Genomic DNA, 12,653 nt, shown 5'->3' with positions numbered 1-12,653 from the left:
GCTTGGTAAATGCTTTATTTGATAAAGACCATGTCATCATCATCATCATCTTCATCATCATCACCACTAGCAAGGTCATTAGTAGGTCAGAAGTAAAGCCAACCGTATAATAGGTACATTTGCCCTGGCAGCTGAGGTGGGCCATTCTGGCCCAGGCAGAGACAGCTGGCCAGGGGTCCCAGCCCAGGCTTACCTGCACCACCTCGTTGTGCATGCCCTGCACAGCCAGGTGGAGGGGTGCCATCATGCTGTTGTTTTGGAGGTTTGGGTTGGCTCCTTTGCTGAGAAGAAATCTAACACTTTCCACCTGGTTTTTTTCTGCAGCCCAGTGCAGAGGGGTGTTTCCATCATTGTCCGTCGCACTCAGCACTAGGAAAAGAAACCAGTATATGGGTTAGGTTTTGCTTGGACGGGATTGAATGCCTACTGCATCCCTATTCACTTCAAAGCTCAGTGCCAGGTGCCACTGTGACAGGCTTCACCTCCGTTATACAAAATAAAAATATAGCTTCTGGTCTCAAGAAACAGCTGATGGACACCTTGAGGGGATGCATAGAATTAGGACACTGACTTTGTCAAATGAGTGATATCCATCTATGACATCGATAAGAAAAACAGATCTTCCGATTGCTACATGTGTTTATCTGTGGTATGAATTTGGGAACTGTTATCACATATTGTGCTCAATAGAAGCAATAATTATATGCCAGGCACTCTACTGGGTTCCATATAACCATTATTTCACTGAACCCTCCAACAGCCTGCAAGGAACCGTGACTGTTTTTCATAAAGATGAAGATGCTGAGGCATAGAGTGGCTCAATATCTTGGCAACATTACACCGCTAGTAAAGAGAGTTCGGTAAGTTGCCTTACTTCTTTTAACCTGTTTTCTCATATTCAAATTTGATTACAAAAAAGAAATATACATATTTGTGATGTCTTCATGCACAGTGTTTGGCCTATAGCAATGCTGAGAGACCACAGGACTGGAATTAGAGCTTGAGCCTCCAATACCACACATGGCTACAATATGACATTTCACACTATTTATTCTTTGAGCTCAGCACAGGAATGGGTAGCATCTTATATCTGTTCTAAAATAGACATGACTGTCTGCTTTATCAACCATTTTAATTAGTGGCAGTATATCTTTATTTCTGAGGAGGGAAAAATACTCACTTTTGAAAATGACTTGGGAACCATCTATAATGCTTAGACCCATGCTGCAGCCATGTCTGTTTTTTTTTTTTTTTAATTATCTCTGCACTATTTCCTTTCACTCATCCAAAAGCCTCATTCTTAATTATACACACACATATATACACATGCACTCAGACTCACACAACCCATCACACACACACACACACACACACACACACACACACACACACACACACATCTCTTAACCATTCTGTATGATCAAGATTGAGCACTTCAATCAGCACCAAACTTGGTTAAACAGGAGCCTAAACTTACACACTTCCAATCACTAATTAAATAACTTGAATTTGGCTTTTGTCTCCGCCTCTTTTCAGAAATCATTTCCACAAAGGTCCTGAGTCTTTCTAATGTGAGGGTGTGCTGTGATCTTCCTCCCTTGTTGGGTGTATCTTCAATCCCTTTCCCATCACTCTCTTCACCATCCTGCTCCTGGCTTTTTCTCTGCCATCTGACCCTTAATATTGGTGCTCTCCCCTTAGCTACCTTGATGGGCAATTCTCTGGTCTCCTAAAGGACCTCTGGGCATCCCCACAGTCCCAACTACTTTCTTTGCAGCAGTGGCTTTGTAGGGCTGGCGCCTTTCCTTCTATATTTCTAGTTGTCTACTGGATATTTCCAAGTGCATATCCCCTGGGCCTTTTAAACTCAGTAGGACCAAACCAAAGTCATTATCCCATCACACGTCAGACACACTTTTCCTGTATTTTCTTCTATGCCTCCTTTTCTTTGTGGTCATATTATCAGCCTCATCTCTTTTCAGAGTCACTTCTTGCCACTTCCTCCTTACATCCAATCTTTTATCACACACTGTTGACTCCATGTGCAAAATAGCTTTCGAATCTCTTCCTTTCTCCTATTTCAACTTCAAAGCCCTGGTCGACTCTTTACATTAAAATAGCTCTCTAATTGGGATTCCACTTCCATGCCTCTTCCACAATATTGACAGAATTATCTCAACTTATAAAAGCCTTATCCTTCCACCTCACTGCTGACGTCTCTGTGGCATCCACCTTCCTTGACTACAGTTGAAACAAGGCTGGTGTATGAAGCGGGGTTGTGGGAATATGTTACCTCTTCTTAGAGTGTTAGTTTTATTCACTGATGAGCAATGTAAGTGTAGAATAACCTCAATAGAAATAGTATAGAGGGATACAATGTGTATGAATTTTTATGACCCATCAGAAAGACTTGAAGTGCTTGCCATGCAGTGTCCCCGGTCTCTGCACTGTACTTGGCAGTGTTTCAGTGGGGAAAATTGAGGACCACTGGCCTATAGGGAAAGTCACACTCTGAGTGAGCTACTCAGGCCCTTTAAACTAGTCCACCTTCAGAGTAACTTCTCAGCACTTTTTTCAATGAACCTAATGGGATAATGGATAGGGAGCAGGCACTGTAACATTTTGTTACCTTCACAAGAGGAGTCATTGATGATCATCTCCATCAGCCCAATGTCGCCTTCTTCTGCGGCATAATGCAAAGGGGAGGCGTTCACATCATCATATTTGTGTGGCTTCTTTGGTTTCTTCAGACAGCTTTGTAATTCATTTGCGTTTCCTTCAAAAACCACCTGGAAGGATATTAAAAAATTTTCACTTCAAACAAGCATATGTAAACTTTATTAACATAAGTTTATCGTTAAAAGTTATTATCACCCAAAATTATTTATCATGCTTACAATAGATAATTTTTTTGAAGAACACAAAATGTTCACAGAGATAAAGAAAGTGCAAACAAATGCCTAAACATTGATAAGTACCTTAAGAAACTGATTTTATTTTCAGATTATAAATGCGTATATATCATAGAAATAAAGGTTTCGAGAAAAAGTTTTGAAGCAAATGTAAGGGGTGTGATCTGAGAAATAAGAAGGATAGCGACGCTATAGAGGAATTCTCCCTGCCAGGTGAAAATGTAAACTACAGCAAAAGGGATTTTGGTGAGATAAATTCTTTTTCATGAATGCAAGAATGAAGTCCAGGAATCTAAATTGCTATCCTGTCATTGGCCTTCAAGCCTACAGCCAATTCCCATCCAATGTTTCCCTTCTTACATACCAGAGCTAGAGTCCTGGAGCATTGCCATGTCACTCACGTGGTCAGTGTCTAGAATGGCGTCCACTCGCACCTGGGAACGAGCATTCCTATCACTGGGATCCTATTGCAGCCAAATCATGTCAGGCTCACCTCCTTGGTGCTCTCTGCACCCAGGAAGAGTTAGTGTTATTTGCATTTACGTAGGACTCTATATCAGGGCATTGTGAGGATATGTCACTTGCCCAGAGGCACAGTAAGTGGCAAATTCAGAACTTGAACAGGAGATGCCTGGAATATATATTTTGGCTGAATGATGGATGCTAAAAATCAACATACACTAGAAGCTGAGGTCAAAACCACCCTCGTACAATGGATATAATATCATCCATTATATAATAAGATATTATGGAGCCTAAGAGGGGACTTTGTAGAGTAGGCTCAGTACGTTCTGGCATCACTGGCTGCTGACCCTGGCCTGTAAATGTGGAATTCCAAACACATGTTCACGTCCAATGATGTCTGGGGAAGAGCAAGAGCTTTTTTGAATATGTCATTTTCTTCTAACACTTATTTTTCGTCATGCTTTTTATATTCTTTATTATGACTGGACTAAAAATGATTTATCACAGGTGACTTTATGTTTCCTCCTTGTGAAATTTTAAGGCAACAGTGTGGACATTCTGAGTTTGATTCATTCTCACAAGATGTGAAGAAAAATTCCCAGATAGGTCTTTTTCTTGAAAAGCTCATGACATGCATAGAATTAGCTTACTAAAAAGTAAATAAATCCTTAAAAATCATTGTATTCAATGTTAGTAATGTTCCTATAGCAATTACAATTTTAAAAGAGCTTTCATAGCATAAACTTGCTTCTATGAGGCTACCTTGCATTATAATTTAAATTTATATATATGATCAAAGAGTATGTAATGTTCTTCCTAAAATTAATGCATCCTTTATTAATATCTACATTAACAGACAATCTATTTCTCTATTTAACTCTTTGAAAAATCTTAATATCTGTTTTGGTTCTGAGGCCAAAAAAATGTTTGAAAAAGCTCTAGTTCTTTTCTAATACTGTCTATGCTAAAGGTATACTACACATTTGTATACTTATTTTCCATGTTGTAAATAATTTGTATACTTATTTTCATATGTAAATAATTTTTCCAGAAAAAGGGAGGAAGGAAAGAAAACACATTAGGTGATGCCATGTGGACTATTAGACACATTAGAACTTCCCTTAGACTACTTGGTGAATTTCAATTCCCTAGAGACTTAAAAAAAAAAAACAATGGGAAAAATTAATTGAACCTCCTTCCTGTCCTGTGACAATATAGAAACTAAGATTTTTTTTCTCAGTGTTCCTTCAAGCTTTGGAAATATGTGCCCAAGCAATACATTTGACTGAATTTTTTCCAAAGCTATTTCTTAGCAAATATTTCGTCATATGAACCAGAAATAAAATGTTCTACAAGACAGTAGCTTTTCATGGAACCCACTATAAAATGACTATTTTCTAAAAATGCAGAAACCTCCCCAAACAAATGATCCAGGCAGGCACTTGCTTTAATTCTACTTTTGACTATGACAGGTCACATTTGACACATGGCAATATAGGGTCAAAACCCGTGATTCGTTTTCTTACAGATGACCAGAACATTTCCTACTATTAAAATTAAAAACTATCATGAACTAAAATAAAGTCTTAATGTGCTTAATGTATTTTTAATACAGTTAATAAAGACTTGAGCACTTAGAATTCATATAATAAATATCAGGTTGAAATAAAATGAAATCTTGCCCGGCTGGTATGGCTCAGTGGTTGAGCATTGACCTCTGAACCAGGAGATTAGGGTTCAATTACCGGTCAGGGCACATGCCCAGGTTGTGGGCTTGATCCCCAGTGTAGGGTGTGCAGGAGGCAGCCAATCAATGATTATCTCTCATCATTGATGTTTCTATCTCTCCCTCCCTCTCCCTTCCCTTCTAAAATCAATCTATATATATAAAAGGCTAAGCAACTGTCTGACTGGCCAGTAGCTATGACGTGCACTGACCAACAGGTGCAAATGCTCAACGCAGGAGCTGCTGAGCTGCAGTCAGTTGGCAGCAGTGGTTCTCGGGTGATGCACCCCAGAACCAGAGAGGAGGGAGCCCGATTCTGGGGTACATCACCGGAGAACCACCCTCTCCCAATCCGGGACCCCTCGGGGGATGTCAGAGAGCCAGTTTGGGCCAGGCCAGGCTGAGGGACCCCATCTGCCGGAGGGATCCCACTCACTCTTCAGATGCCCTTCGAGCTGTGTGCCGCCCCGGGTGCGGCCAGCCAGAAAGGGACTGCAGGAGGTTGGCTCCAGGGTGTGTCTGGCCCATCTAGCCCAGTCCCACCCCGCCGGCCACCTTCTAAGTAATTTCCTTTCAATGTGCACGAATCCGTGCACCGGGGCACTAGTAAAAATATATTTTAAAAAATAAAATAAAAATCTCTTAAAATTTTGATCTTTGATTTTTGCTCCATTAACACAGAATAGTACCTAAGGAGTCACTCTTCCATGGTAGGCCCTTCAATGGAGATGTGTCACTGAATTTTCAATTACACAATTCTACACAAGCTTCATAAACCTTTAGTGGATGCATATGACAAGGGGTATCCAACCATGTCCACACATTCAGAACTAAGTTTAAAAATGGGCTTCTCACAGAAATAAGTATTCACAAGGTCTTACCCTATCAAACAAGTGTTTACCTAAGTCCGTCTGGAATTATTTTAGCACCTGAGTTTGATATGTCCTTTCACTGATAATAAAGGGACCACACTGCTCACCCCACAGAGCCAGGAAGAGCCATTTATAGGTCTGTTCAGCGATCAGCCCAGTTAAACACTCTTGGGAACAAGTATGTGGTTCAGATGCTCCCAAGGAACTGCTGAGTTCACAATGGCACAAGCACATCAAAATACTTTATACATGCTCATCAGAGGCGCTGAATGGTCAGTCTGAACAGTACATGACAAGTCAGCCTTGGAAGGATTTCTTAAAGAAAGTTCTGGAATAAGCCAAAATTGTGATTTAGACCAATGATTATATATCCATTCTGTGTAGTTTTGTATGTCACATTATGTAACTACACACAGAAAATAATAGACTTGATCACCTTTAAAGAAGCAAATTCTTTAAAACAGATCAAAGACATCTGTTTTAGGTTTCTTTAATGGAGTGCATATAAGTGGGACAAAAATAGGGAAGCTAAGGTGAGAGATTATAACAAACGGACAGTCAAATGCTAAAATATTAACTCTTTTTAAAAATATATATTTTATTGATTTCAGAGAGGAAGGGAGAAGGAAAGAGAGAGAGATATAAATATCAATGATGAGAGAGAATCATTGATTGGCTGCCTCCTGCATGCCCCCTACTGGGCATCATGTGCCCTTGACCAGAATAGAACCACAGACCCTGCAGCTAGGGCTCTATCTATTGAGCCAAACCAGCTAGGGCAAATATTAATTCTTGAAGAAAAGTCATCGGGAAAGGACAAAGGTATAAGTCAGATGGTCTTATCCACATTTCTCATCTTGTGAGGTTTCTGCCCTCCTTCAGTTTTGTTAGTATTCCTGAGATAGTGTGTGTGCTAGAGAAAATATTGTACACAGTATCTTTTTAATCAGGAAATCCTTAGAGTTCAGAACTATGACGAGTGTTATATGTATTGATCTCTAATTCTTCTCACCATTAAGATTTCTACGGAATGATCTGGAATTGCTACAGGTCATAAAATAAAATATATAAAGCCCTCCCTCCCTCTGTAAGTTTTAATGTGGCTTCTAACACAACACAAATGGCACTACTTCACTTAGGTACGCCAAGGAAGTATTTCTGGTGTGATTTTTCCAATTTTTTTATAATTTTTCCCTGTCCCATAAAATTAGTTCCAGATACACTATTCTAATGCTGGAAATTCGCTCATGACCTCCGTAGTAGGGATGAAGCCAAAAGGCCATGAAGCAAAAATCACAAGATCAAAATTTTAAAAGATTTTGTTTTACTTACTTCAACCTAACGTTTATTACATGAATCCTAAATGCTCAACTCTTCATTAACTATATTAAATACATTAAGACTTGTTACTATTGAGGAGGAAGATAGTATTCCGTGTGGATGTGCCAATAGACTCAGCTTGGGAGGCCTGGTTTGTGGGGTTATGTGATTTACTCTACATGTCTGGCTCTCACACACGTGAGTATCAATTGGTAAGTATCAATTCCTGGCTCACACACATGTATCAATTCCTGCCGCCTGTTTAGAGGGATTTTTGTCAATTTAATTTATACCAAAATGAAAGTTATACATACCTCTTGATCCTGCTAGGACTTTAACATACAAACATGCCCACTATGGTACCAGTAGACAGACAGAGAAAGCCACATGTCCCTTCGCAGATACATTCAATCATCATATGAAATAACAAAACAAAACAAAACAAAACCAGACACAGCCCAAGTGTCTACAGATGCAGAACTGGCTAAATACATCGTGATGCATCCAGAGAAGGGAATACTATAACGCTGCTAAAAATCGTGAGGCGCCTCTCCAGGTGCTGATGTGAAAAGCATTCTGAAATGTATTTTGTGAGGAAATAAAAGTGCAAGCCTCTGTAACATCCCACTTTTGTACAGTGTGTATCTGAATAAGCCCCCTCCCCCCAAATGCACAGGAACTGTTAATATGATTCCATTGCGGAAAGGGGTTTGTGTGTATGTGTGTGTGGGGGGGAGGGGCGGGGGGTTGAGAGGCATTTGTAAAGATGTATTAACGTCTGAAAAGAGACCCTTCCCCCTGCTGACAAGCTGAGGAAACCCAGGGGTGGGTCTCTGAGCGCTTGAGCCTCCGCCCTCAGACTGCACCATCGGAGGGTGGCGGTAGCTCATGCTGCCTTCAGAGCAGAAGCCACGGAACAGCTTAAGCAACAGAAGCCCCACCCAGTCCTTGGGACCCCATGGACCACCTACCCATCTTCAAAGGGCCTTCCTTTCCGCAGCGCCTATCCTGCCCCCCCCCCCCCCCCCCGGATTCTCTATGAGTCCTGTAATGCTTCCCTCAGGTGCTGGTTTCTCCGTTTTACTCCACGGGACAAGAATGCTTCCCACCGCCAAGGCACTTCGGGAAATCCGACTTCCAGGTACAGCCATTTAGTCTGAAATAAAACTTACAAAACACGGTCTAGCGACACCGCACACGCTCCCGCCCGCCGATCGCCCAGGGTACCTTAAAGGAGTCCTTGGAGTCGTCCATGTCGTCCTCCACGCCCTGGTAGACCACGCCCTGGGGCTCCTTCTTCCCCCCCGTGTGCAGCATCCTCCTCAGGTTGCGCCTCATGGTCCCCACCCCGGACGCCACCTGCTGCAGCTGCTGCGCGCGGGCACCTGGGGCGACAGAGCGCGGTGAGCCGCCGGGCGCCGGGAGGCGGGTCCGCCGGGCCGTCCCGGGACGTGGAAAACTTGCTCCGCGCGCGGCCGGGAGCTTCTGCGAGGAGCGCTCGGGCCTCAGCTACTTGTAGTGCAGGAAGGAGAAGGGGTGTGGGGTGACCTCCTGGCCCCGCGCGCAGAGATGGGGGGTGCGGGGGCGGCGCACCGAGTATCCCCAGGGCTCACTCACCACTTTAGGCGGAAAGCGCCTATTTCCTGTCCCTCCCCTCCCCACCTCCACCCCCACCCTAGTCTAGGTGTCAGGTCAGGGTGGATCTAGCTAGTAAAAACACTAAGCCCCCACCCCACACACGCCCTACCCAACAACCTTGGGGGTGGGGGGAGAATGAGATAATAACTGGGGACATTGGGAAGATTCCTATTTTTTAGAATTTATTGTTTCTAAAAGCCATTGGGCCTGTTTTTCCCTGGTCTGTTTCATTTTAAAAGCCTCTTTGGAGGTGCAGTTTTTAGAACAATTCCTATTTTCTAATAGAAGGTCCCACTTCCCCTGGGTACATTTCCTGTGGATAACAATGCTAATACACCTCAGGTTTGGTTTTTCAGAATGGCTAATAAAATGACTGTTGGGTTAAAGAAGTTAAGTCAACGGCTGTTTATCATCAGCTCTGTTGGAAAGGCCTATCTCCATGGCCTGCACTGCCTGTATATCCGACAGCATAGGTGCCGGTGTAGAGTGGAAGGTGTGTCCTCTCCTTTGAGAGGCTAGTTCTTCATTGAGGTGCAGACAGTGGGACCTCTAAAACTGTTGCCACTGTGTTTAGGTCACAAGGTTAGGAAGCAACAGACTTCCTTCCAAAGCTGTTGCACTTTGCACAGGAGAAAACTTGGCGGGTCTTTTATTTGGACACACTGCACCCCTTTGAGACCCTGGGTGGTCATATCCAGGTGGTGGTCTCCAGCACCTGACACAAGTCTGCATGGATGCAGGCTCTGGCATAGAGCCAGCACTAAATACAAGTATGTGGACTGCCCGACTTAGGGGCTACCCTGGGCTGAACTCAAGCGTGGCAGGGTGGTCATGATGCTATTGAGGCACTGGGAAGGTTCCCTCCACTCTTCCAATAGAGATGACAGGTTGCCGTCAATTCCACCCCCTGGACTGGAATTCTTTAGAAGGTGAATACTGAGGTTCCCTCCAGTCATCAACCCGTGTGGCCTGCCGGAAGACTGGTGGAGGATACAGCACAGCTTTACCACCTGCAGTTTCCCATCAGCATCTGTGCCCAGGGAGTACAGACCAGGCATCAGCTGTTATCAGGTTGGAGTGGGTAATGTATTTAGAAAAAAATCTAAAAAAAAGGATTCAGAGAGGGATGGAGAAAGAATAACGTTGAGTCACTATTGTCTGCTGGCATTTTACATCTATTAGTTCCTCATTGTAAAAAGGAAATGCCTCCGAGGAATATTAAGGTTTTCTATTTGTTATGTCCATTTACTTTGATCAATTGCTTTTCTCCTAACACTTAGCTGAGAAGGGTCACCAGGGCAAAAAGAGAATGAAGAGGGTTCTGAAAGGGGTCATTCTGGAAGCCTGGCAGAGGGTGTGTCCTAATGGCAAGCATCATTTAGCTTTGAGAGAGGACCTTGAGGGCCAGGGAACTTCAGCCTTAGAGGGGTGCAGGCAGGAGGGTCCCAGGACACCTACTCCGCCCTTCCTCCTAGCCTCTCTGCTGCTGCTCCTCAGTTAACTCTTGCAGACCACCTCTGTGTCCTGTGGTCGCTGGTTCCATCATTCTTCCCATCTCAGCATTGCTTTGCCTATATTTAACTGGACTTTTCCTTTATTTTTACATCTCTGTAGATCTGGTCCTGTCTGCCTTCCATTTTTTCCAGAAGTCTTTAACATTTCTAGACTGCTGGTGGAATTATTTTGTTTACCCACCTTAGTTTGACTTTACTCTTAACTACAAAAACTTATATATATATTCTTTGCCATTTCGTAGGATTGCCGATGGGAAGGAAAATAGGTGTGTGTACTCAGACAACGATCTGAATCAGATCGCTTTATCTTATTTCCTAGGTGATTTTTAAAAATTCTACCCTGTTTCTGCCAAATTGTATGGAAAGGGAATTTTTTTTATATACAGCACGTCTTAACATATTTAAGTTACATTAGAACTCAGGAGGAAGGGAGGAAACTGATGTTCACGAGGATCTACTGCTCACCAGGCCACGTTGCTAGTTTGGTGACACCTAGTCCCACATGGAACATTCTGGTTAATACGAACAAATTGTGAGATAATTACACACACACACACACACACACACATTTTACTGTGAAATGCTTTTTTCCTACCAGGGAACCAGAGAAATGCAGCGTACTTTGTTACAGAGAAACCTGAAGCAGACTCTATCCTGTCTGCCTCCCACAAGACCAGCTGATATACAGCATCATTCCCAGGGCCCTTGGCAACCATGGTCTATAGAGAGATTATCAGAGCCATTAATAAAATGCAAATCTGATAAGATTATTTAAAATGTCAGATGGTTAAAAAGCTAATTAAGCTGGCCTCCTGGGTAAGGAAAACCTTGCTAAGAGTTCATTATGTAATGGCGAACATAATTCCAAATTTTAGGATAAAGTAAGGTATATATACTTATTTTATTTGTATTATGTTCTTATAAAACAGTATATATTTTATGCCTTAACTTAATCAGATGATGGAATTAACCTTTATGTTGTAAATTTCTATTTCTAACTATTTTACCTGAAGCAACAGCCAAAATTTTATGATAGAATTAATTTTTACATTGAGAATTTTTTTATTTCTAATTATTTAACTAGAAGCAATAGCCAAAATTTTAAATTTGTTTCTATGCTATCTGCCAAGCCTCTCGGTGAATTCTGAACAACCATAGCTCAAACAGTTCAAACAGAATCAGATGTGAAATAAAGTTTTGTTTCATCCAATTCATGATGAGATCTAAGTTACACTAAAACTCAATCACATCAAATATAAAATGACAATCTACATTCCTTACAGTGGTTACCCAAACTGGCAATTCAGATATATAATTTTTATTATAATTAAACTAATTCCTTATGTCAGAAACCTTGAATCATCTAAGATCTGAAATATGTGTATTATTCCTTAAAATATGAAAGTTATAGGATATTGAATAAAAATTATGCTTACCTTCATTCATGGAATTTGACATCCTGTTTCAGAAGTTACACAGGCAAAAATACCCAAGCACTGAACTGTTCCTTTTCTCACCGGCGAGGTGGCACCCACTTTTATAGTCTCATATAATTATACAAGGGGCGTGTCATTCTAAGAGTCAATATTATGTCTTTTTATTAGATTACCTAATATAATTGATGGATGAGCATTAAGTTTTCATAACTCGAGCTTTAAAAGTTGATTACTGGCTACTGAAAAGGAATCACCTAATTTAATTATTGCTTATAAGTTTATCTCAGTTGCATGGCTTCTTGATAATCCAGTGCCACAAATCAAAATAGTTAATAGGTAACCTTAAGAGAATTATCTAGCTTTTGCAGAAAACTAAGTACTATACCATTCTTCTACTGAATAAAAGGCAGAATACCAAGAAAAGTAAATGAAGGATTGCAACATTGTCATTTACTTGTTTAAATCTGTTATATACCAGTAAATTGGAGACAAAATTGAGTTACCAATAGAAAATTATCATGACAAATGTCTCATACCATAAGCATGTATCTGTGTCTACCACAGATAAGATGGAAGAGGAAAAAGCCCGCAGCAGCTGGAGGGGTATTGTTTGGGGCCTGCAAGGGGGGCCGGGCAATGTAGTGCTTGGGCGGAAGAGGCGGTGTATTTATCGATAGTCCCTTCTGCAGGTGCTGTGGGCCCACAACTATGGGTCCGGGAGGCTCCCTGAAGGAAGCAAAGCTCATCTTATTTGATGAGTAGCAGCTAAC

At 41.8% G+C, this 12,653-nt stretch overlaps 1 protein-coding gene across 1 annotated transcript in view; it reads right to left on the bottom strand.

The window, feature by feature from the left end:
- Window positions 1-11,968, bottom strand: part of TRPA1 (transient receptor potential cation channel subfamily A member 1) — a 49,771-nt gene extending 37,803 nt beyond the window's left edge. The window contains exons 1-4 of the mRNA XM_059672891.1: window positions 11,884-11,968; window positions 8,523-8,680; window positions 2,630-2,789; window positions 194-369 (exon numbers count right to left, since the gene is read on the bottom strand). Coding sequence (XP_059528874.1) covers window positions 194-369; window positions 2,630-2,789; window positions 8,523-8,680; window positions 11,884-11,905 — 516 coding nt within the window. The 5' untranslated portion in view covers window positions 11,906-11,968. The remainder of the gene's footprint in view (window positions 1-193; window positions 370-2,629; window positions 2,790-8,522; window positions 8,681-11,883) is intronic.
- Between the last annotated feature and the right edge of the window lie 685 nt (window positions 11,969-12,653).

The sequence above is a fragment of the Myotis daubentonii genome, chromosome 17 (genome assembly GCF_963259705.1).
Source record: "Myotis daubentonii chromosome 17, mMyoDau2.1, whole genome shotgun sequence".
In the NCBI taxonomy this organism is placed as follows: Eukaryota; Metazoa; Chordata; class Mammalia; order Chiroptera; family Vespertilionidae; genus Myotis; species Myotis daubentonii.
Note: the sequence above shows the minus strand (reverse complement) of the source record. Positions and strands in the feature narration are given on the sequence as shown.